General features: G+C 40.4%; 1 protein-coding gene across 7 annotated transcripts in view; it reads right to left on the bottom strand.

Annotated features, from left to right (window-relative positions):
- Positions 1-20,056: 20,056 nt before the first annotated feature.
- The window catches only part of CCSER2 (coiled-coil serine rich protein 2), a 196,183-nt gene continuing 189,110 nt past the window's right edge, over positions 20,057-27,129 (bottom strand). For 3 of the 7 annotated variants that reach the window (XM_086680169.1, XM_086680174.1, XM_086680175.1), the window contains one exon: positions 20,057-24,829. In XM_086680169.1, coding sequence (XP_086536295.1) covers positions 24,011-24,829 — 819 coding nt within the window. In that variant the 3' untranslated portion in view covers positions 20,057-24,010. The remainder of the gene's footprint in view (positions 24,830-27,129) is intronic. The other 4 variants (XM_086680171.1, XM_086680173.1, XM_086680170.1 and 1 more) reach the window with 2 other exon arrangements.

Genomic DNA, 27,129 nt, shown 5'->3' with positions numbered 1-27,129 from the left:
TCAAATTTTCAAATGATTTCCTTTTTTTTCTTTCTTTCCCCTTTTTTCTCTAATCTGTCAAGCCCCTTTCAACATCCAGACCAAAACACACCTAGGATCTAGCATCATTTGATTTTGTGTGTGTGTGTGTGTGTGTGTGTGTGTGTGTGTGTGTTGTTTTTAATTTTTTAATTTTAATTTTTTTAATTTTAATTTTTTTAATTTTAATTTTTTTAATTTTAATATTTTTTACCTCATTAATTATTTTTCTCCTTTCAAAATGATGAAATGAAGGAATTCACCCAAAAGAAAGAGCAGGAAGAAACGACAGCCAGGGACTTAACCAACACAGACACAAACAAGATGTCTGAACCAGAATTTAGAATCACGATAATAAGAATACCAGCTGGAGTCAAAAATAGATTAGAATCTCTTTCTGTGGAGATAAAAGGAGTAAAAGCTAGTCAGGATGAAATAAAAAATGTTATAACTGAGTTGCAATCTCAAAATGCCACAGAAGCAGGGATGGATGAGGCAGAACTGAGAATCAGTGATATAGAGGACAAACTTATGGAGAATAATGAAACAGAAAAAAAGAGGGAGACTAAGGCAAAAGAGCACGATTTAAGAATTAGAGACATCAGTGACTCATTAAAAAGGAACAACATCAGAATCCTAGGGGTCCCAGAAGATGAAGAGAGAGAAATAGGGGTAGAAGCGTTATGTGAGCAAATCATAGCAGAAAACTTCCCTAACCTGGGAAAGACACAGACATCAAAATCCAGGAAGCACAGAGGACTCCCATTAGACTCAACAAAAACAGACCATCAACAAGGCATATCATAGTCAAATTCACAAAATACTCAGGCAAGGAAAGAATCATGAAAACAGCAAGGGAAAAAAAAGTCCCTAGCCAAAGGGAAGACAGGTTAGGTTCACAGCAGATCTATCCACAGAAACTTGGCAGGCCAGGAAGGAGTGGCAGGATATATTCAGTGTGCTCAATCAGAAAAATATGCAGCCAAGAATTCTTTATCCAGCAAGACTGTCATTCAAAATATGAGAGATTAAAAGTTTCCCAGACAAACAAAAATTAAAGGAGTTTGTGACCACTAAACCAGCCCTGAAAGAAATTTTAAGGGGAACTCTCTGGGAGGAGAAAAGATGAAAAAAAAAAAAAAAATATATATATATATATATATATACACATATGTATATATATACACGTATGTATACACATATGTATATATAAATGTGTATATATATAATGTATACATGTATATATATGTATATATATACATGTATACACATATGTATATATATAAATACATACCAAAAGCAACAAGGAGTAGAAAGGACCAGAGAACGCCACCAGAAACTCCAACTCTACAAGCAACATAATGGCAATAAATTCCTACCTTTCAGTACTCACTCTAAATATCAATGAACTAAATGCTCCAATCAAAAAACATAGGGTAACAGAATAGATAAGAAAACAAGATCCATCTATATGTTGTTTACAAAAGACCCACTTTAGATCTAAAGACACCTTCAGATTGAAAGTAAGGGGATGGAGAACCATCTATCATGCTAATGGTCAACAAAAGAAAGCCAGAGGAGCCATAATTATATCAGACAATCTAGATTTTAAAATAAAGACTGTATCAAGAGATGAAGAAGGGCATAATATCATAAATAAGGGGTCTATCCACCAAGAAGATCTAACAATTGTACACATTTATGCTCCAAATATGGAAGAACCCAAATATATAAATCAATTAATCACAAACATACAGAAACTCATTGATAATAATACCATAATAGTAGGGGACTTCAGTACCCCACTTACAACAATGGACAAATCATCTAATCAGAAAATCAGCAAGGAAACAATGGCTTTGAATGACACACTGGACCAGATGGACTTAACAGATATATTCAGAACATTTCATCCTAAAGCAGTGGAATATACATTCTTCTCCAGTGCACATGGAATGTCCTCCAGAATAGACCACATACTGGGACAAAAATCAGCCCTCAACAAGTACAAAAAGATCTAGATCATACTGTGCATATTTTCAGACCACAACACTATGAAACTCGAAATCAACCACAAGAAAAAACTTGGAAAGTAACAAATACTGGAGACTAAAGAACATCCTGCTAAAGAACGAATGGGCTAACCAAGCAGTTAAAGAGGAAATTAAAAAGTACATGGAAACCAATGAAAATGATAACACCACAACCCAAAACCTCTGGGACATAGCAAAGGCAGTCATAAGAGGAAAGTATATAGCAACTCAGGCCTTCCTAAAGAAGGAAGAAAGGTCTCAGATACACAACCTAACCTTACACCTTAAAGAGCTTGAAAAACAACAGCAAATAAAACCCAAAAACAGCAGAAGAGAGGAAATAATAAAGATTAGAGCAGAAATTAATGCTATTGAAACCCAAAGAACAACAACAACAACAACAACAACAACAACAAAATCCAGTAGAACAGATCAATGAAACCAGAAGCTGGTTCTTGAAAGAATTAACAAAATTGACAAACCCCTAGCCGGTTTGATCAAAAAGAAAAAGGAAAGGACCCAAATAAATAAAATCAAGAATGAAAGAGGACAGATCACAACCAATACAGCAGAAATACAAAAAATAATAACAGAATATTATGAGCAATTATATGCCAATAAATATGCACAAATTCCTAGAAACATATACACAACCAAAACTGAAACAGGAAGAAATAGAAAATTTGAACAGACCCATAACCATGAAAGAAATCGAATTAGTAATCAAAAATGTCTCAAAAAAAAAAACAAAAAAAAAAAACAGTGTAAACAGTGTCCAGGGCCAGATGGCTTTCCAGGGGAATTCTACCAAACATTTAAGGAAGAGTTAACACCTATTCTCTTGACACTGTTCCAAAAAATAGAAATGGAAGGAAAACTTCCAAACTCTATGAGGCCAGTATTACCTTGATTCCGAAACCAGACAGGGACCCCACTAAAAAGGAGAACTATAGACCAATTTCCCTGATGAACATGGATGCAAAAATCCTCAACAAGATACTAGTCAACCGGATCCAACAATACATTAAAAAAATTATTCACCACGACCAGTGGGATTTATACCTGGGATGCAGGGCTGGTTCAATAACTGTACAACAATCAATGTGATTCATCACATCAATAAAAGAAAGGACAAGAACCATATGATCCTCTCAATAGATGCAGAGAAGCATTTGACAAAATACAGCATCCTTTCTTGATAAAAACCCTCAAGAAAGTAGGGATAGAAGGATCATAAAAGCCATATATGAAAAAAACCAATGCTAATATCATCCTCAATGGAGAAAAACTGAGAGTTTTCTCCCTAAGGTTAGGAACAAGACAGGGTTGTCCACTCTCACCACTGTTATTCAACATAGTATTGTAAGTCTTAGCCTCAGCTATCAGACAACACTAAGAAATAAAAGGCATCCAAATTGGCCAGGAGGAGGTCAAACTTTCACTCTTCGCAGATGACATGATACTCTATATGGAAAACCCAAAAGCTTCCACCAAAAAACTGCTAGATTGATTCATGAATTCAGCAAAATTGCAGGATATAAAATCAACGCACAGAAATCGGTTGCATTCCTATACACCAACAATGAAGCAACAGAAAGAGAAATCAAGGAATCGATCCCATTTACGATTGCACCAAAAACCATAAAATACCTAGGAATAAATCTCACCAAAGAGGTGAAAACTCTATACACTGAAAACTATGGAAAGCTTATGAAAGAAACTGAAGAAGACACAAAAAAATGGAAAAATGTTCCATGCTCCTGGATAGGAAGAACAAATATTAAAATGTCGATACTACCCAAAGAAATCTACATATTCAATGCAATCCCTATCAAAATAACACCAGCATTCTTCACAGAACTGGAAGAAACAATGCTAAAATTTGTATGGAACCAGAAAAGACCACGAACAGCCAAAGCGATCTTGCAAAAGAAAACAAAAGCAGGAGGCGTCACAATCCCAGACTTCAAGATGTATTACAAAGCTGCAATCATCAAGACAGTATGGTACTCAAAACCTGGCACTGTCTCCCTTCCAAGCTGGCACTCTGGCTGCCCAGACAGGCTCTGCCCCTGTCCTCAAGCCAACAGAAAATAAGACAAGGGCTATTCCTGACTGGGGGGCTAAGGGCTGAGTGGCAGAAAGCCACCCAGACTAAGGGCCAGAGAAGAAGCCCAGAAGTTGCTGCATGGGACTAGATGTCCCAGTGCCAGGCTTAAGGGCCAGACCAGATCCTTGCCCCTTTATCCTACTTGGCACAGGGAGGGAGGGCTGGGGTGGGCTTAGTATTCTTTTCTCTCCTTTTGCTTCCAGCAGTGGACAAGTGGGTGCCGATGCCACATGAATGGGCACCGAAGTGGGTCAGTTCAGCCTGAGTGCTGGCTCTGTGTCCCACCCTTGCCCCCACCCTTCACACTGAGGTCCTGGAAAGGACAGAGCAGCCAGCAGCATTGGCACTGGGGCTGGGTGCCCTCCATCCCATTTAGTCCTCAGGCCAAGACAGGCAGGTGGGAACCCTGAGGCTGAGAAGCTCCTGACCTCAGGCAAAATGATGAACAGCGCCTGACACACTGTGCCCCTGCTGAGGGCCTAGGCTCATACATGCATGTATATCATGTGTACACAGAGAGAACACAGGTGCATACACAATAACACTTAAAAATACACACACAGAAACATATGCATACACACAAAACGACACATGTACATGCATAAACACTCATACACAGAAACACATATGAATACTAACACAGAACACATACAGAAAACATGTAAACACACATAGAAAAAAACCACACGCACACACTCCCACATACACCCCAAGGCTCCATCTCCTAATCTTCACAGTCCAGAAGCCTTGGTCTGCTCACATCTAACAATATGCGTGGACCCCACAGGGCGCGTGAGTCCCCAGGTGGGTGAAGCAGGCAGTCAGCATGGAGGAAGGGCCTTCTGGGCAGCTCAGAGGCCACCCATGCTGATACCACACGGGTGAAGCTGGTTCCTGCTTATAAAAACCAGGCGCTATGCCCTCATTCCAGTGCTGCAGGCAGTGAGGTGGGGGAGGCCTTTGATGTCAGCCTGGGAAAGGAAAACCTAGGAAGTTTCTGGAGCTTATAGAATTGGAGGAAAACGCCATAGGAACTTCACAATATGGACGCTGGAAAGTCCACCATGACGGGCTGGTCTACAGCCTGGCAGCTGGTCTCCCATGTGGCAGAGTGAGGCCGAGGGGAAGCCAGGGGCAGGCCCCAGCACTGGGTGCCCATCAGAGAGGGGGGCTTCCCCGAGCAGAGCCCTGGAATGAGAACTGGGAGGAGGAGGTTCTGGAGGAAGGGTAAAGGGTGAAAGTTACCTGCAGACACACAGCGATGCAAGGCCCAGAGACATTGTCCGATAGTAGGGGAAAGGGAGGCAGATGGGGTCCAGGACATTTCCTGAGCCCTCCTTTCTGTTCATTTTATTCTTGTTACTATTACAGCACTATAGAGGCCCAGAGAGGTTAAGTAACTTGCTCAAGGTCACACAATAGGTTTGAACTGGTCTTTCAGACCACATCACTCTAAATCACATACCCACGACTCCAGTCTGGAGTGAGGCTTGGGGGACCCTCCGAGCCTGGGGCACAGGTTAGGCTGTCAGCCAAATTCTCAGCCTTTGTAGGAATGCAACTTCATTCCACAGGCCATCAGAGGTTGTCCAGGGGTCAAAGATGGGGAGGCAGGCAGAGGCCCAGGAGGGTGGCAGGTCTCCCAAGGTCACTGGGCGGCAGGGTGACCAAACTTCCAGGTTTTCCTGGGCCTGAGGGGACCTCACTGGTGGTCAAACTGTCAGCCCTAGAGCTGGGCCTAATCAGGACAAGATGACCAACCTCTGGGCGGTCAACAGAGGACTGGACGCCCAGACTGCAGTCACATGTAGGGCTGGTGTAGCCACCTCTCAAGGAGATGGCGAGAACAGTGCTGGCAGGGAGCCCTTTTGGGGCCACCACAGGCTGACCTCTTACAGGTGCATCCACCAGAGACCTAAGGAGTTCCTGAAGCAGGACCCTGGGGGCACACACTCCTGTCTGAGGGCCTCGTAGCTGCCTCCTCAGCACAATAGCTGGCAGAACTTCTAATGCTTTTAAATGAAACACTTTTTGAAGGTCAAACTCAAGCATCTCTGCCTGCTATGCAAAGTTTTAAATTCTGAGCATCAAAGAGTCAAATAAAACAATTATAGCCAGCTACTGGTCTCAGAGACATTCACTTTTTGTAGAGTTTCTTGTCTCCACATCCCTGGCCTTGTTTTTGCAAGAACTGCTGCCTCTGGGGCCTTCGAGATCGTGACCCATCATTTTCCTACAGATGCAGTGCTGAGGATCCTGGGGACCCCTCCTTATGTATCCTGTACCAGGGCTAATAAACGGTGCTTCTCCAGCACCTGCAGCCTCGGGTCAGAGGATGCAGTCACTGGCTCACCACTGCACAGTCCTCGGGGATCAAGTAAAATGGCACCTTCTCAGTGGAGCCTTCCCTGACCTCCCAATCACACACACGTTCCTCTCCTGTCCTGCTTCTCCTCTGTAGCACACATCACCATGGAAAGGTCTATTTATTGTACTTGTTTTCTCTTTCCCACCAGAATGCAAGCTTCATGAAGGTAGGGATTTGTGTTTTTGCCCTCTGCCACGCTGGTGCACCCCTAACACCCAGAACTGGATCTAACATAAATACCTTATAAATATTTGTTGAATAAATGAACTCCAGAACTTTCACTTCTAAAACACAGAAAAATTCTCTGGGAGTTGAGACACCTCCCTGGAACTCCGTGCCCTGAGTCCATGAGCTCTTGGCAAGCTGCCTGCGGGCTCACTGGAAAAACAACTTCCTGAAGGTCTACTCTGGGCTTGGACCTGCCCTATCTGACTGTCCAGAAACTCATTTCACCCCAACAGTGATGGAAGGTGTAGGCGGTGTTAGACAAGGATGCTGACCGCAGGTAGGAAACCTGAGTGGCTGCTGGCTACTGGGAGAACAGGGATTCAACCCTGGGGTGAGTCCCTGTCCTGAGAGGCACACTGCAGTGGTTAACGTCCCTGCAGCACCCGCTACAGTCGGGCAGCTGTGGGCAAGCGTTTTCAAAGCTCACTGTGCTTCTACTTCCTCAACTGTGAAACGGGGACCAGGAACGCCTGCGTCCCTGGGCAATGGTAGGGTTAAGTGAGGTATCACTGTAGGCATAGAGTGCCAGCCTATAGGAAGTACTGGGTGCCGGAGCTGTCGTTGTGTGGGCCCCAGCCTCTCCTGTGAGAGTCTGGGGGCAGATTCCCTACATCACTTGGGGCGGGACTGAAGCTCAGAAACCCCTGTTTCAGGTGTCCACTGCGCAGCCAGCCCATTTGTCTCACCGTGGAGGCTCCCCAGCTACACAGCCTTGGGACCTGCTAACTTCACACAGACAGGCCCATGCCCTGGGGGATGTGGCCAGCAGAGCCAAGACTGCAGAAGGTCCCTGATGGAGCCCCGTGCCTGGCTGTGGTTCTCGATCCTCGTCAGAGCCCAGCCCACGCCGCCTGGAGGACCCCCTCCCCAGCCGGCAACTTCTGCTCTGAAGCAGACCCCTTGCATCCTCCCTGCACTAGAGAAGGACTAAGCATGTCTTATTAGCTAGCGCAACCGTTCATCTCTCAACAGTCCGGCAAGGAGGGCGCTGCCATCATGGTTTCTGGATTACAGGCCAGAACTCTGAGCTGCACTGCGGATCCGGTGCCTGTAGAGGCCAAGGGCAGGCGGCCCAAAATGTACCCCAATGGCATAGTGATTATTTTGAATTGAAACTACTTGGGAAACAGCAGATTCAAGGACACTGAATCCCTCCTCTGTTCCCCTGAAAGCAAGAAGCAAATCTTCCACATGAAAGGTACCCTCCCCATGCTAAGAAGTAAAAAGATATCCTTATCCTCAGATAGGAACTTTAAAAAAACTTTTTCGGGGCGCCTGGGTGGCGCAGTCGGTTAAGCGTCTGATTTCAGCCAGGTCACGATCTCGCGGTCTGGGAGTTCGCGCCCCGCGTCGGGCTCTGGGCTGATGGCTCAGAGCCTGGAGCCTGTTTCCGATTCTGTGTCTCCCTCTCTCTCTGCCCCTCCCCCGTTCATGCTCTGTCTCTCTCTATCCCAAAAATAAATAAACGTTGAAAAAAAAAAATTAAAAAAAAAAAAAACTTTTTCAAGATTTTATTTTTTTTAAGACTTTATTTTTAAGCAACCTCTGACACTCAGTGTGGGGCTCCAACTCACAACCCTGAGGTTGCATCACATGTTCTTCTGACCGAGCCAGCCAGGAGCTCCCAGGTAGGAACTTTAAAGCCAAGAAAGCTGTAGAAACAAACCTTGTCACTTTTCACTAATCTGTTTACTACCTCAGCCCAAATTCCACCTAAAACTCCTTACTAATTAAAGCTCTCAAACACCTGTTTTCTTTCTCCTGTCAATCCCTCACAAATTTATTATCAATTGTTCTAAAAAGTATAAAAACTGCCTGCCTTGCTCATTTCTTTGGGTCCCAGTTTCATTACCAGGCCTCCATGCACACATATAAACCTGGTGGGTTTTTTTTTTTTTTTCTCCAGTTAATGTTTCACGTAAATTTAATTCTTAATTCAGTTGGAAGACCTTGAAGGGTAAAGGAGGAATGTTCCACGCTCTGGCCGCAGAGCACTCCCCACCGGCGTGTGTTTGCCATCCTTGGAAACAAAGTCGGAAGAGAACTCCGGCGCAGTGGCCTGGCCCCCCAGATGCTCAAGGAAAGATCCCGCCCTCAGAAAGGGCTCCCGTGAACTTGGAACCCAACTCATCCTCTCCACCCCGCCTCCTCTAATCCTGCTACGCCTTTCTCCCTCCTCTCCCCATCCAGGCCTAAAATGAAGCTGCTCCTGAGAGGGAGCCTTGAGCCCCCTTGTGGCCATACCTGGGAACGCAGGTCCCGGAAAGCCGCCACCCCTGGCTCAGGGCCCCTGGAGCCCCTCTCCAAGTGGAAGGCACTTGAAAGATCTCTTAAGATAGCCCCCGGCACCGTGAGGAGCGTTCCCCTGACGGCAGGGCTGCCGGGTGTCACAGCTCCCACCCCTGCGTCCCAAGGTTCCTTTGCCCCAAGAACATGACCTTCCCGTGACAGATTTAGCCTGGGCGAGGTACAAGCCCCCTCCAGGGCTTCCCTGAAAAGTTAAGGGCAGCTCAAAAGAAATGGCCCAGAGTAACAGGCAACAGGACAGAGGGCTTCCTTCATCCATCCGCGGGACGTACTGAGCACCCTCCTGGTCAAAAAGACTTCTACTACAAGCTTTCAAATCTACCCACTGAAATACCGACTCACCAGAGGGCCAAAGCCCCACCGTGAGTCCTGTGTGTCTCAGAGGGGGGCTTCTCATCGCTCCCTTCCCAGCTTTGAGCCCCAGGGGAAGGCCTCATGCACCTCTGATGTGGTGACTCATATTTAAGAAAGAATTATGTGGGCGGCACACACAGCCCTCTGATCATTCGAACGGGCCCCATTCCTACGCAAATCTTCCTTAAGAGCTGATGTGCAACCTTAGATGCACAAGAAGTAAACCAGAAAGTTTGAAAAAGCCGTTGCAGACAAGTTGCCTTCACATGTTGGCCGGTGTGCTCAGGATACACAGAAGAGCCTGGTGCCATCCATCTTTTAGAATTTGCGAAAGAGTCCCACATCTGTGATCTGTTGTGCTCCAACAAGTCTCAAAGAATTTTGTTTCTTTTGCTAATTATGCAAACATAGTGCACTGGGATCTGTTGACATTCACTTGATGCGAATGTGAGAGTTTGCTTTTCACATAATTGGCGGGGACAGAGAAAAGCTACTAAAACTTCTGGGAAATTGACTCTCAATATTGTAACACATGATGCAGAAAAAGCTGGAATCACAACAATGATGAGCTCATGACTGGGGACTTGCAGTTCCTGCATGGTTGAAAATGTCTGCACTTGGGACTTCGATAGTTTACAAAAGTTGTGTGCTGGAATCTGCCCACCTCCAGACTTTTTAAAATCCAAAGGAAATTTGCAGAGATTGGCCTCTGAAAGTTATAACTGATGTAATAGCAAATCAGAGCCTGCCTCAGCTGGTACTGTGCAAACCCTGGCCCCCCGAACTAGACCCTGCAGAGGACTGAGCAATATACACCTGGAGACTGGGGAACCAGTCTTTACAAAAGAGAGACCCACTTAAGGTACACAGGATTGTTCATTCTGGACTCTGGAAAAAACAAACCTGCTTTCCCCTTCCCCCTTTCTCATTGCTGGCAACACCCTCCACCCCCAGGACTGCGCAAGCACATACAGAGAACCAGATGCCCCAAATGACAGAGCAAAGGTGTGTGGAAGAACTGGACATTTTAGCCAGATTCTCTAACTCTAACCCAGCTTTGTTGTGGTTGCTATCAGGGTCTTGAAAATCCCCTTCTGGAACCACCTTGTGTTTGGAGGACAAGGACAAATTTCCTCCCCTTGATGGCACAGAAAATTCTTAGGGGTCCTGGGCATTGCACAGGACAGCTCCAGTGCCTCGTCTGCCTGGTTTCTGGTAGGAGCCAGGAAGAGGAGGGTAAATGGTCTGGACCTGCTCTGTTTCACAGAAATACAATGCCAGCCACGTAGGTAATTTGAAACTTTTTAGAAGATACATTTAAAATTTTAAAAAGAAGTGAAATTAACTTTAACAGCATGTTTTATTTAACCCAATATGAAATAATTTATTTCAAAATGTAATGGGTATAAAATTATTAATGAAATATTTTATCTTTTTCAGTGTGAAATGTGGTGTGGATTTTATATTTACAGGACATCTCTGTTCAGTCTAACCACATTTCAAATGCTCAGCAGCTGTATGTGGCTCATGGCCACCTTACTGAACTGTGCAGCTTGGGAGTCCAACTCTGAGAGCCCAGGGCACAACTGAGCAACATCACTGCCATCCTCCAAAGTCCTAACCAGGGTGTCAGGTCCACGGTGCTGCTTGAACATGACTAAGCCTAAAGTATTGAAATGTGGGAGACTGGAGCTGAAAGCCCCAGTGGATACAGTTTGCCTAAGCCTTCTCAGGGCATCCCCATCCTGGGAGCCATTGTCCAGGGCAGGGCTGCTATGTAAAAATCAGGCATGCCTGTTACACTGAGACTCTAGGTTAACTTTTCCAAGTGATTTTTTTTTTTTTTGAGAGAGAGAGCAGGGGAGGGGCAGAGAGAGATGGAAACACAGAATCCAAAGCAGACTCCAAGCTCTGGGCTGTCAGCACAGACCCTGATGTGGGGCTTGAACCCATGAACCGCGAGATCATGACCCGAGCTGAAGTTGGACACTCAACTGACTGAGCCACTCAGGTACCCCACATGCAGGGTGGAGGGTGGTTTTTAGTACTGTTTTTGCTGAATTACTGATGAGGTCCAAGATAAATTTGTGATTGATCTACTTTTTTGGGCAGCAAGAGCAATGAAACACGTATATTTCCTTCTTTGCCTTAGCTGCTAGGAAACTCAAAGTCCAGTCTGTTCTCAGTGCAAAGATACTGCTTCAGTAATACCTCCATTATTATCTAGTTGTGTTTTCACTCTTATTTTAATACTTTGAGGATTTTGCAGGGTTTCTGTCTTCTGAAATTTTAAAGAAACCTTGAAGTCCTTTGGAAATGGATAGAGTATGAATGTGTAAGGAAGTTTCCATATTTTACCACTAGGTGGCAGCATTGTGCAATAGAAGAAATTGGTTTCGGCCCCATCAGGGCCTATTCTGCCACTTAGTAACTGAATTCTGGCAAGTGACTTTTAATACCCCAAATCTCAGTTTATCACATGAGAAGGGAGGGGCTATTGTGAAAATGAACTGCTGAGATGAAATAAAGCTTGAGAAGTGGCAATAGCCTCGTGATTAGTTGCATGAACCCTGAACCAGATGGCCTGCTTTCAAATTCTGTTGTGCCATTTAATAGCCGTGAGGTCTCAGGTAGGTTATTTAACTTCTCTGAGCCTCAGCTTCTTCTCTGTAAAACGGAGATACTATTGCCTGCTTGTTCTGAGAATTAAATGTCACTGTACAAGGTGCTTAGAACAATGGCACACACAAAACATCAGGGTTATTAACTATTATCATTGTAATTAACACATAAAGCAGCCATGCAAGTGCTTGGCACAGTGCAGATTTAGACACCAAGGTTTAGAATACTGTGCCTCTGAATATCTAAGATGTTTGAAATGGGGCCACCATTTGACCTACAGGCCCTTCTGTGTGTGAAGCTGTAGGATTGTCTCTACCAGCTGAACTGCAGAAGCCCCCAAATTCCATGTTTCCTTTGAGACTCAGTGTATCTTCTGCAGTTTTCAGTAACAAAGATGACTTTGTTGAATTTACTTTGTTTATATTGCAGCAAAAGAAGTTCACGTTTAGAAAACAAAATTCAAATTATAGAATTGAATATTCTTTCTTTAAAGTGTACTCCTGGGAGGGGCGCCTGGGTGGCGCAGTTGGTTAAGCGTCCGACTTCAGCCAGGTCACGATCTCGCGGTCCGTGAGTTCGAGCCCCGCGTCGGGCTCTGGGCTGATGGCTCGGAGCCTGGAGCCTGTTTCTGATTCTGTGTCTCCCTCTCTCTCTGCCCCTCCCCCGTTCATGCTCTGTGTCTCTCTCTGTCCCAAAAATAAATAAACGTTGAAAAAAAAAATTTTTTTTAAAGTGTACTCCTGGGGCGCCTGCGTGATTCATTGGTTCAGTGTCCGACTTCGGCTCAGGTCATGATCTCACAGTTCATGAGTTCGAGCCCTCACAGCCTGGAGCCTGCTTCAGATTCTGTGTCTCCCTCTCTCTCTGCCCCTCCCCCGCTCATGCTCTGTCTCTTTCTCAAAAATAAACAGTAAACAAATAATTAAAAAAAATAAAGTGTTCCCCTGTCAGACGTCAGACATTGTAATTTACCACCCTGAAGGCAGCTTAATCTTCTCTGAAGCTTCTTGGTTCCCATGAAAAGTAGTCTCCTTTGAGAGGACTAACCTCCTATTCCTCATCTCTATACATTTTGCTGTGCTAAAATACATACATATATATATATATCTATATATATATCTATATATATATCTATATATATATATATCTATATATATAGATATATATATATCTCAGACCTGAGGCTCTACATTCAGTTTGGGGAGAATATACCTAAAACCAGAGGCCCTACAGTCTGGCACGCTCTGTTTCCCAAATTCCTCTATGCTTTATTTCTAAACATAAGCATAAGCATATTCAAAGCATAACCTTATTTCTAAGGTTCCTGATGTTTCAATAAGGGAAAATATAAAATGAATTTTATTAAAACAATTTAGGACCACCATTTGGGGCCTAGGCAGTCAGAACCTGCTGCCATGTGTGTTTGAAGGAATGATATAGAAATAAAATACTTAAAACCTTCAGTGGGGTCTCAGAACCAGGAGATCCCAAACTCGGGACTCTAGAGGCCCCACACACTTTATGTGCTTCCTGGCTACATAGGCCTATGTGACAGGCCTCTGACAAAATGAACATGGGCTTTACCCTCTGTGCCCCGTAAAGTTTAAAGGCTGTGTTGATTCACTGCTGCTATCCCCCAGGCCACTAAACAGCATGGCAGTAATTTGTGGCCACAAGGAGTCTCTCAACTGTGTCCCACATCAGCAGCATCAGCTTCAAGAGGGCCATGCAATCAGACAAGGAAAAGAAGGAAAAAGGAATCCACATTGGAAAGGAGTAAGTAAAACTGTCTTTTTCTTGCAGATGACATGACCCTCTGTGTAGAAAATCCCATGGACCCCACAAAAACTCTATTAGAACTAATACATAAGAACAGTAAGCTTCAGGGTACCAGATACAAAAATCAATTCTATTTCTATAGATGAACAATGAATGAATAATCTAAAGAATAAATTAAGAATATAATCCTTTTCACAATAGTATCAAAAAGAATAAAATACTTATGAATAAATTTAATAAAAGAAGTGTAAGACATACACACTGTTAATTATAAAACCTTGCTGAGAGAAATTAAAAAAGATCTAAATAAATGAAGAGATATTTCGTGTTCATGGATTAGCAGACTTGGTGGTGTTAAGATGATTATTCTACCCAAGTTGAATAGATTGCATGTAACCCCTATCAAAATGCCACATGCAGAACTTGCCAAAATGATCCTAAAATATATACAGAATTATAAAAGACCATGAATGGTCAAAATAATCCTAAAGAAAGGAGAACAGGGGCGCCTGGGTGGCACAGTCGGTTAAGCGTCCGACTTCAGCCAGGTCACGATCTCGCGGTCCGTGAGTTCGAGCCCCGCGTCGGGCTCTGGGCTGATGGCTCAGAGCCTGGAGCCTGTTTCTGATTCTGTGTCTCCCTCTCTCTCTGCCCCTCCCCCGTTCATGCTCTGTCTCTCTCTGTCCCAAAAAAAATAAATAAACGTTAAAAAAAAAAAATTTAAAAAAAAAAAAAAAGGAGAACAAATTTGAAGCACTTTAACTTCCTAATTTCAAAACTTGCTATAAAGCTGTAATTAGTGAAAACAAGGTTCTCATAAAAGGACAGACACGTGGATCCATAGAACAGAGCTGACTGTCCAGAAAAAAAGCTCTTCACATTTATAGTCAATTTATTTTCAACAAAAGTGCCAAGACAAATCTACTGCTTTTAAACAAATGGTTCTGGGACAATTGGATATCCACATGTAAAGATGAACTTAAACCCTTAACTCACACCACACACAAAAATTAATGCAAAATGAATCACAGAATTAAATAGAAGAGCTAAAACAATAAAACTTTTAGAAGAAGACATAGGGGAAAACCTTCAAGCCTTTAAATTAGGCCAAGACTTCTTACATATGATACCAAAAGTACGGTATATTTTTAAAAAATGACAACGTTGATCTCATCAAAATTAAAAACTTTCACACTTCAAAAAACATTACTCTGAAATGAAGACAGTAGCAGATTGGGAGAAAATATCTGCAAAACATGTTTCTGGTAAATGACTTGTGTCTAGAATATAAATAGATTCCTTATATTTTAATAATAAGACAAGGAGGCCCACCAAATAAAATGGACAAAGGATTTAAATTTTAAAGACATTTTACTAAAGAAGATCTGTGAATGGTGAATAAGTGCACAAAAAGATTCTCAGCATGGCAGTCTTTAGGAAACCACAAAGCAAAACCACAATGAGATACCAGTTCACACCTAGTAGAATGGCTATAAAAAAGACACATAACAACAGATGTTGTCAAGGTTGTGGAGAAATAAGAAACTTGTCCGTTGTTGGTAGGGACATAAAATGTTACAGCAACTTTGAAAACACCTTGGCAGTTTAAACAAAAATTTGTCCTATGACCCAGCAATTCCACTGTTTAATAAAGATACCTACCAAAGAGAGAGGTTCCTGGGTGGCTCAGTCAGTTAAGTGTCTGTCTCTTGATTTCAGCTCAAGTCATGATCTCACAGTTTGTGGGATTGAGCCCCATGTTGGGCTCTGCGCTGACAATGCAGAGCCTGCTTGGGATTCTCTCTCTCTCTCTCTCTCTCTCTCTCTCTCTCTCTCTCCCCCCCTACCCTGCGTACACTCTGTCTCTCCCTTAAAATAAATAAATAGACATTAAAAAAAAAAGTATCTACCAAAGAGAGATGAAAACATATGTCCACACAATGACTTACCCATGACTGTTGTTAGCAACATTATTCACAATAATCCCAAAATGGAAACAACCTAAATGTCTGTCAACTGCTGAATGTGGTATTTCCATGCAATGGAGTATTGTTTAGCAATAAAAAGGAATGAACTGATTCATGCTAGGACTTGGATGAACGTTGGAACATTATGTATGCTAAGTGGAAGAAAATATACCCAAGAGACTACATCTTATTTGATTTCATTCATAGAAACAGTCCAGAAAAAGCAAATTTATAGAGACAGAAAGTAGAATAGTGATGCCTGGGACAGTTAGGGGGCAGGAAGTAATGTTAAATGAGCATATGGGATCTCACTGAGGAGAGGAAAATGTTCTAAAATTGATATATGCTGAGGGTTGCACAACCTGGTGGATTTAACTAAAAAATAAAAATCATTGAGTTGTATGATTGGAGTGGGTGGACTGTTCTTCAGCTCGCCCAAATTTGGCCAAGACAGGAGACAGCAGGGCCAGAGCTGAACAAACCGTATGAGTTCTTAAGTCTGTAACCAGAGGTTGCCCAGACAAAGCCCTGAGAATCGTCTGTTCTGGTTTCTAGCGTCACTGAGCCATACTTTAAAAATCTATACAATTTCATGATGCATTATGCCAGACCTGAATGTCCAGTGATATATATGAAGAGTTGACATTCCACAGCAAATGGCCCTAATAATGCAGCAGGACCCAGGTAAGGATCAATCAATCCATACAGATTTTCATTTATAGCACTTCCATTTGAGAGGTCGTAAATAAAACTAGTAAGGAAATACTCCAGGGAGAAGGGTTGGTGTAAGTTTAAGATGACTATCTCCAGGCCCAGTTAGTACATGCTAAGGGTGTATGGGAGAAATACATTTTGTCACGGATGGTGGCCCTATCTCTCATGCAACCCCAATTACCTGAATGCAAAATGGAGTAAAACAATGATGCTGATAACAAATGACTACATTTGGTGTCAGGTAGATCTGCCATTAGCAGCATCTTTGCAGAAGTGATTTAAAATTTGCTGACACGCCATCTTATAACAGGATATTGTGAACAGAGACCGGTCACTATTCAGTGTCTGTACCCCTGTACCCAGAGACTGCTGGGCCTGGGGACCCTGCAGGGAGATGAGGGAGACTCAGGACACATGTATTTCTGCTCCAGAGAACAGTAGAGCCCAGCAGACAGGGAACAAGCAATCATAGGAAGGATACAGGTGCAGGCAGGTAGATGTAAACAGGTTGGTCAGAAGGAATTGGCTCTAATGGATACTGATAGATGTGCAGATAGGATACTGATGGTCATGTCTGCACAACAGGCCCAGAGGCTGGGAAAGGGAGGCTTCCAAAGCTCCTGCCATTTTCTTCTGTTTCTCTCTCTACATATAAGGATCATCGCTACCTGTCTCATCTTTTTTTTTTTTTTTTTTTTTATGTTTATGTATTTTTGAGAGACAGAGAGAGACAGAGCGTGAGCAGGGCGGGGCAGAGGGAGAGGGAGACACAGAATCCAAAGCAGGCGCCAGGCTCTGCGCTGTCAGCACAGTGTGGGCTTGAACTCACAAACCGCAAGATCATGACCGGAGCCGAAGTTGGACGCTTAACCAACTGAGCCACCCAGGCACCCCTCATCTGTCTTTTGAGTGCCTTCTTTTTGGGGGTTTTAACGTTTTGTTGAATGGGTCAACATGGTTAATAAAGCTAACCATTAAAGAAAATCCAACAATTTTTGTGTGCCACGGATTTTAATAACATTGCCAGTTCCTGTCAAATAGCCCCTAGGCATACGTCCTTGCTCCAGGTAAGTCTGGTGGGGCACAAGAATAAAATTTTCCTGAGGCCAATTCGACCCTGTTGTGACCTACTGGTGACATTTCACATCCTGTTATATAATGTTTCTAGAAAGCCAAATATCTTCCATTCCAAATGTTTTAACTTGCTGTTGTGAGTTCATAAGAGAAATTTTATTTTTTAAAGTTTGAGAGAGAGACAGAGAGGGAGAGAGAGAGAGAGAGAGAGAGAAGGAGACAGAGACTGAGATAGAAAGGTGTTTGGAATGCATGTCTTTGCATCTTAGCATTAGTCTAGAACAAAACTTAAGAAAAAGCATGAACTAATAATTTGTCAAAGATCCTAGTTTTTTCATTACAATTCATATTTGCATTTAAACTACCTTTAGTTTATATTACATAAATGCAACGTTTCAACTAAAACTTCTCATGAAAATCCCCTAGAACTCAAAAGTATTTTGAACTAACCACGTGCTTAAAAATGTCTCAGGTTGGTTGAATGTATCACTACCTACTACAGATTATGTGATAACGATCTAATTTTTGTTTAGTTGAAATTAAAAAAAAATTCTAACACCAATGCACATTTGCTAAGGGTGGATGGTTTTGGAGGTAACCCTCTCACAGTTTATTGTTTGGGGATCTGTCTGTCCTGCTGGAATTCTATCTGTTCCATGGCAGAAATGGTCTCATCATCCCCTACCACAAGATCAAATCCAGGGTTTGGCACACAACATGCATTTTAACAATATTTATTGTGAGGAGTGAAAGAAAAACAGGTATCTTTAATTTTAGCAGATGAACATTTGAGAAGTACTTTTGCAGAAAATTATTGGTCACCTAAGGTATTACCAAAGAGGCATTATTCATACTCAAAATGAATGCCTGAATAAATTTATACACGGATTAGATCAGGTAACAGGTTATGTTCCAAAATCTGGAAAATAAGCAATACCGTTTTTACAGCTGGGAAATCAGAGAAATGTCTGTAACTGTTTCTCTCTTTTTAAAATGTGGATGCTAATTTGAGGGGTTCTTTTGGGGGGGCAGGGGATTAATGAATGAGGAAAAGGCTCCTCCAGATGACTTGAATTTCTCATCACAGATTACGTAGCAAAAAATGGCAGGTAACCAAAATTATCAAGTAGGCCATACTATATTAGAATGGGATAAAGAAAACAAAGCCTAGACATAAACTGAATGTTAAAGGGAGACTTCAGAAAATGAGATCTTATGGGTCAAGGTCTAAAAGGGAAGGTGACTTAGGACAGTTGAGAAGTCTCAAAATTAAACCCTGACTAATGACCTAAGAAAGAAAAGGCAGAGACTTTAATAATATCCGACATGGCTAAAGAATTCTTGAATCGTATCAGATTGTAAAAGGGAAATGAAGGCACGTAACCAGTAATTTATACAGAAGCAAAGATGAGAATAGTAAAAGGCAGTTAAAGCCCAGAATGGAATGAAATGAGATGAAAAGGAGTTTTACTGTTATGTTCTAAACATGATGATGAAAAGGGCATTCTTAACAGGATGGCATGATGTTGAAACCACCTGCGGCTCCTTAAACTCCATGAGGCAGGGACCATGTCATGTGTTTTTCATCTCAGTACACCCAGCAGCTAGCACAGTGAGTCACATCCATAAGACATCCACAAAAATTACTTAAGCCCCATTAACAGAAGTCTGTATCAACCTATACTTGTCTTTTCTGTGGGAAACAAAAAAGATTTTCAGAATAGAAAATACAGAATGAACACGAGAGACAAATGAAATGACTACACTTGATTACAGACTAAAGAAAAATTTGGAGTCAAGTCTAAGAAAATAACTTGCTATTAACGAGGGCCTTAAAACTGATACAGATGTCTTAAGAGGTGGTAAATGCCATTATCAAATTTAGTAGTAATGAAATTCCCTTCATTCTTTTTCCAGCATTTATATAACCATTTTGGATTAATAATCACTGTGTCGACTTTTTATATCCTATTATATAATGACTATCACAGACTGTTAAATTGGAAAATAAATTATAAATGCCCTGTTCCTTTTTGTCCTAAAAACTATGTACAATTTCATGAAATGCTTTGTTGCTTCAAGCTATTTTGTATAGGTGTTAAAAAAATAATTAAAATTACAATGTCTTCCTCTTGTAGGCAGCATTCTCACTCAGGGTGCTAATATTTTTTAAGTAAAAATTATCCATTATTGCAATATTTTCCTAAGATAAATCAGACATCTGATTAAAATGGAAACTGATATATCCGATCATTTACAGAGTCTGTGGTAACACTCAACTATTTATTGTTCAACTCCTACTCAACCAGGGCTCGGAGTGTGATGTGAGTGTAGAGGGGAGTATTGTGAAATGACACAGAGTTTGAAAAAAAAAAAAAAAACAAAAAAACCAACCAAAAGAACAGCATTTTGGATCTCTGTGGAAAAAAAGATATCTGAGACAAAGTACACTATGAAAGGCAGTGTTGAGAAGGACAAGAAAGATTTTATAATTATGAACTTTATTTTTATTTACTATGCCAACATTTTCAGGAAAGAGACTTTACATCCAGTTTTTATAATTCATTTTACAAGCAAATTCTAATATACAGTATTTAGTCTGAACTTTGTTTTTAAAATCAATGGGAAAAACAATACTGCAGATATTCAAGACTGTGATGTTTTTGTTTTTAGTTAGCAATGACTCAGACTTTAAATTCTTAGGGTCAGTATTATCTTGTTATGGTGATGCTCTAACAAGGAGAAAGTGGATAGCTTTTCCCCAAGACAGTTAAAATATATGACGTATCTTTAATTAATAGCATAGTTGTAGATTGGCGCCCACCATTAGAATCATTCATCCAAACGTATCCTGTCAAACTGCTGCAGCAGAAAAATTGAAGGGAGGTGTGGAAGGAATATTAGAAAATATAATAATTCAAGCATCAGAATTAAGAAAAATAGCAATGCCATCATCCTCAAGGAAAAACATCAGGTATTTGTATTACAGCTATAATTAATTTTCAAATGTGTGCATTAGCATGCAAACATAACCACCCCAACTAATTTATAAACACGAAAACTATTGTGTAAGATGAAAAGTAAACTGAACTATGCTGCAGTCTTACTGAATTTCATTGTAGACCTAGTTGGTGACTCCAAATTACATCTTTAGTGCCCCAGAGACCAGGAAACCATCATGACAACTCTGCTCAGAACTGAAAAGTGCACTTCTGTGTCTGTAACAACCATCTGTGTTACAGGAAGACACAGAGGTGACAGCTATGGGTTGGGTGTTCTCTTTGATGTACTGAGTAAAATACTTAAGGGTACCATGAAACATTCAAAGAACTTAGTGCTTTAATGAGTAAAGTGACATGCTGAGGATATAATTCTGTGAAAGGCTGTACTTCAAACAGCAACAATTATAGAGAAATTCATTTCAACAAAGAAAGCCACGCCCAATAGGAGGCATTTCGATATTTCAGGCACAACTCCAAGCAATTAAGCTCATTTAAAGTGCAAATCTGATACTTTCTCTCATTATTCAGATTTTTACTTGTTAAAATACTTAGTAAGTTCCCTAACATCTATATAAATACAATGAACAGTAGTCTATATGCCTGAAAATATTGCACAAATTAAAATGAGACTCCAAAAGAAAAATGCTAGAGGGTCTCAGTTATTAGAAACATTCTAAATGATATAACTATATAATCCTTTGTTTAATGCCTTAAAATCATCTGCACCTGTACGGATTAACTCCTTAGGCTAAGCTTTCTCTAAAGAATTTGATATGCATCCCATCAACAGCCAAATGTCTAATTCTACATGCTCTATTTTCTCTTTCACAAATGTGAAACTTAACCAACCCCCATAAAACTTTTCCTTTAGGATTTACAACTCATATACTGCAGCCATCTTCACCAAAATCGTAAGAACTCAGAGAAAAAGTAATCTGAGTTCCCACGGAGGAGGATTTGGCACAGAGCTGACTTAGAGAAGCACTAAACAGAGATCAAGCCAGATCTGAGAATGATCCCTGATTATTCAGGTGAGTTACATCCTCACCTCATTTCTGACTTAACATTTACCAATAAGGAGCAGTTTTTAAAGAAATATTCATGCAGTTTTTAAAAGAAAACTGCAGGCAAAACTTGTTTTGTACAAGCATCCTAGATGTTTTTCCTCTTAAATCTATTATGCTTCATAATGATACTGATGAGCCAAGACTGAGGCTCAACACAAGTTCAGAGAAACTGATAAACGGATGGATTAATTTTTATGTATATTCATCAGAGAGAAAAAATAGAGCAGGAAAAAGACTGGAATTAACAAATTGCAGGAGTCAACACTTTTATGTAACAAAGATATTTCCCTCAGACTAGGGGGTTAAAAATAAAGTGAAAGTTTTAAACTTTCCCCTTAAAGATAAAGGCCTACTTGTAAATGTTTCACAAGAGTCTACACCAACTTCTAAATAAACCAAAACCAATTCCTCAGTGTTTTACTTTAGAAAAATATAGTGTAATAACATCCTATTTGCAATATACGAGATCAGTTTTCTTTCTCCTTCAAGATAAAACACCACATGTACCTACTTACAGCTGTCAGCCATTGCTTCTTGTCTCTGTGAACAAAGAGCTTTGCTGATACCTCTAAGTACTTTACACTAACAATATCTGGACTATGTGAAAACCTTCCTGAACTTTAGTGCTTCTCTGACAGAAGTGCTGTCAAAGGCTGCTCACCTGTTACCAAGTTCAAGAATAGTTTTTGTATCCAGTGAACGGCAAATTCACTTGAATGGTCCTCTGATAGGTAAATGACAGTTAACAGCTCGTGTGAAATTTCCACTAAAGCACTTGCTGTTGTTTTTCGTAAAAAGGGCAATTTCACCAGTGTATGTTTTTTTAACAAAGTTCCCAGAACTTTGAGTGACTTTTTGATCATAATGCCTTGAGATACATTTTTGGTCAGCTGATCACAACAAAAATTGACTTTGTAAAAGTCTATCTGTCTGAAAGACATTAATTCTAATTAAAGCAGCAATAGGTGAACAGCCTAAAGATGACATGATTTGGGAGAACAGAGGGCAAATTTACTGAGCCATCTGACGAGTAGCCCGCAGCATGATTAGGTTAGTGCATATGGTCCCTTGGCGTTTCCACAGCTACCTTCCTAGAACATTAAAAAAGCTTTTAACACCTTTTAGTAAAACACAGTGTCCCCTCTCCAATTCCATTTTTCATCCCAAATCTACTTTTCAAGAAACTGCCACTCAAACATGCCAACATAAAAGGGAAACCTGGAAAGCTCAGGAAAAACAACAACAACAACAACAAAACTATTAAGAATTCCAGCTTTCTCAAGATAGTCTTACTTAAGTTTATAATTACTCTCAAAATATTTTAACTGTTTTGTTATAGAAAATAGTTTCAATCCCTATCTGTGGTGTATTTATATCTCATCAAAGGTTTGTGCAAACATTTCAAGTCCATTATTCCAGTCTTCAGATAATAGCAGAAAGTCAATAAATATAATTATTATAATAAAGACTTAATTTAAAATATAGACTGTGGAACCTTAAATCAGCTATCATGGATCCATAACCCTATAGGATTCAAAACTGAATTACCAGCAAAACTCTCTAGCACCAACACATGTTACAAAATGAATGTCTTTAGGTATAGGCTTCAAGATGTAACACAAGCTTTCCAAAATTTACGAGTAGCAAAAACAAACACAAATGGTGTGTATGTGTATATGTGTGTATATGTAAAACAAGATGCTAATGCAAAATATAATTGATTTTTACAGCATATGAAACGTTTTTAACCAGGGGAATTTGGTAAATAAATAAATAATGAGACTAGCTGGCTGATCCTAGCAAGGAAAAATAAAACTTACATAGACTTTCCATTAAAAGCCTGATCTCTTTTATTCATCACAAAGCTTTTGCATAGACCTTTTGAATATACAAATCACTGGCCAGAATTTTACTTACAGACTACCATCTTCAGTTATCACTGTATCATTAGTTAAAACAGTAACCATATTCACAAGAGGGACAAATGAAAAAGGGTGAGGCTCCGAGAACCACAATTAATACAGACCTTGGAAGGACTAAATGAACAAAGCACATTTCTTGCCTGCTAAGTGGAATATTATGAACTTTCTGATGTGCAGAGGGATAGATAACATGATTAGAGCCTTCTGTAGGCCTCTCAAATGGGTAAGCAAACTTTTGTGTTTACCTGAGACAAATATGCTCAAATGCTGTGTACTTCAACCAGGACATAAAATGGAAGAGCCAAACTATTAGAAACTTCCACGTTTTAATTTTTTAAGATTTGCAAGCTTTCAATGGAACCTCCATCATAGTAGCAAATTACATGTAAAGCTATTACAGAACAGATTGTTTTTAAAAACAAATTGGCAGGTGATGGCTATGCACTTAATGTATCTTTGGTTTAGGAAGACGGGAATATCGGTTAGAGGCCAAACAATCCCCAGAATTCAAACTGCCATTCAGATTCTGCATGATTTCTTTTCTTCTTGTTAGTGGCCTTGGGATGCTTGTCTTGGCCTGGAAGTTTTGAGGCTCTGGTTGGGAGTTGCTTATTTGTTTTTGTCTAAAAGAGCCGGAAGGGGGGCGGAGCTTAGATGCTTTTGGATTTGAATTACTTGCAAGATTTGTTTGACTTGATGTTGGCTGCAGTTTTGATGAATTGCATGGTGTGATTATTGGTGACTTTTTACAAGTGGGAGTTCTACTTGAAGATGATTCAGAAACTGGAGGAGGTACCAAAGAATTTGAGATGGACGGCTTAAAAAGCGGTAAGGACTTGGGCTGGGATGTGTAGCCCTCCAGTGAAGACTGATTTCTTCCAACTCTTGTAGCCTGGTCTACTGTACTTGACTGGGGAAGTGTCTGAAGAGAAGTGGGTACAAATTGCATGTCACTAATTTGATTATTGGTCGAATGATAAGGCTCTTGAGCATTCATGGTCATGTTCAAGTCTGCTTCAGAAGGTGTAATCTTAGCCACATCCTCAGTGAACTGTGGGCTTGACGAAAAAGGCTGGTCTTCCAGACTATAGTTGTTTTCTTGTTGTAAGCCATGTGTAAAGCTTTCATCCAGATGTGCAACAACCTGATGTATGCCCTGGCTTGTGCATTCACTGTGGGCCTCGATATGTTGCGGCTTTATTAGTTTTCCCTGGGCGTGGTCTGTGGGTCTGGGAAGGCTGCTGGAAGGCTGTAGTACTTGAGGCTATTAAAAGTAAAAACAACATTAACCAACAATTCAATTTACAAATGCCACCCAGAATTAACAGAAGTTCCAATTAGACTGTGTTGATACTTATGTTTTAATATGAGAAGTATGTGGGTTTTTTAAATTGAAAAATAAATTGCAATATTCAAGTGAATTCATGAGACACATACAAGAGTGATAATGCAAACAAAAAATGATACAGGCAGTCAACACTAAACAAGATCTGAAGTCAAACAGGGGTAAAGAAAAATCTTAAAGTATGTATTTATTACAGAAAAAAGATTCCTGCCTTGATTCATTAGTATTTAAAACTTTATATGTAAGATAGCTCGACAGAATGATTTCTATAGCACTTTGTGATTATAGTCTATACAAATCAGAGGAAACATGTAACTTTTATTACTTTTGGGAAGAGCCTACTGGTCATGTCCTATTACAGGGGAGGTTATCATCAATGTATAAACACGATACACATATAACTTTCTATTAAATGATGTAGGCTGAAAATGAAAAAAAGTTTGCCAAAGGGCTATGAAACATATTTAAAGGATCAGTTTTTACAAATAAAATAACTTTTTTTTTTAACTGCACTAATCCACGAATAAATCTATATAGTATGTCTAATTTCTCTGACAGAGCAGGGAAATCTATTTATACTGCATCATTTGTGTTTGGTCACTTTCTTCACATCCCTGACCAGTACTGGATGGTGGCTGCCAGGGCCAGCAGTCAGGTAGATCATGGCAGGGTTACAGATGACTGAGAACAAAGTTCAATGACAAGTAGAGGGACGGTTGGCCAGGATGATATATGGCCAACTTTCTACTTAAAAAAGTAGTAAAACCAAGATGACTACCCAAAATTCATAGAGAACATGTTACATTAATCTCTTATTTTAGAATGTTTAAAACAAATAAGTCATCTCAGTTTCTGCTTCAAGCTAAATGCCCTAGACTTTAAGGTCACTGGGCATTTTCACAATAAATGACCACAGAGATGACAACTGTCCTTCTAGAAGGAAAGTACTAAAATCACCAGGTAATTACAATCAATTCAACAGACTCTCTTTGGGATTCCCTAGAAAAAAAATGACCATGCCAAAGTGATCATACATTTTAAAAAGATTAGTAAAAATATAGAGGACCACATTAAGCAAACAAAAATCTACCGAAAGGGAAAAAAAGCAACCAAAGAAAGGTGCAGCATCAAATGGTTGATGGAAATGGGATGTGCCTTCCCTTTTCACTTCTTTTGACCTTCAAAAATATCAAAAGATATTTTCATCTTGAGTTAAAAATCTTAAAGCAACTTAAGACCTTTGAAAACTTAAATTTAAATTTAAAAATTTTAAAATGACTTTAAATATGCCTTTTGCTAGTAAGAAAAAAAGATATAACATATGAGATCAGCTCAAAGCATAAAAAAGTATGATTTCCTAAACATAAACTTGTATTTAAGATAACCAAACCTCCTGAAAAGGGGCCCTGTAAACTGTAGATAATTACTCATTTGCTCTATTCTGATTATAGTAGGTTCCCTTATCCACAGGAATATATTCCAAGACCCCCAGTGGACGCCTGAAACCGCAGATAGTAACGAACCCTATATTTTCTATGATTTTCCCTAGATGTACATACCTATGATAAAGTTTAATTTGTAAGTCAGACACAATAAGAGATTAACAACAATAATAGAAGAGAACAATTATAACAATTACTTTGGTAAAAGTTATGTAGATGTGGTCTCTCTCTCAAAATACCTTATTGTACTGTGTTCACCCTCCTTCTTGTGATGTGAGATAAAATGCCTACGTAATGAAATGAAGTGAGATGAATGATATTGGGATTGTGAAATAGCATTAGACTACTATCCTCTAACAATACATCAAAAAGGACAATCATCTGCTTCCAGATGGAAGCCAACAGCAGGTAATTGAACATACAGGAAGCAAAACCATGGATGAGAAGGGACTACTGTACTTTTACTACCCAATTGACTACTGCTTATCAGAGAACTAAATGGAAGTAGAGCAGGAAGATGTGCTGCTTATATTAAATGCAATAAAGCTCCATACAAAATATTAAAGAATTAGAAATAATCAGGCTTTTAAGAATAATAAAATTTTGAGCCTTCTGAGAGGAATTAGATTGAACAATTACATAAAAGGTACCTATCACTTAATTTACAGTGAATAAACTAGTGGTTTCCAAATGCTTTATAAACAGATTTGTATTTTTATTCAAAGTTCATTTTAGTGGTGTGATCTAGTTTCCCTATCCCCAAATAAATGTCTTGTT

The sequence above is a fragment of the Puma concolor genome, chromosome D2, assembly GCF_028749965.1.
Source record: "Puma concolor isolate L17-30 chromosome D2, mPumCon1.1.hap2, whole genome shotgun sequence".
Lineage (NCBI taxonomy): Eukaryota > Metazoa > Chordata > Mammalia > Carnivora > Felidae > Puma > Puma concolor.
This window is presented reverse-complemented; position numbering and strand designations above follow the sequence as displayed.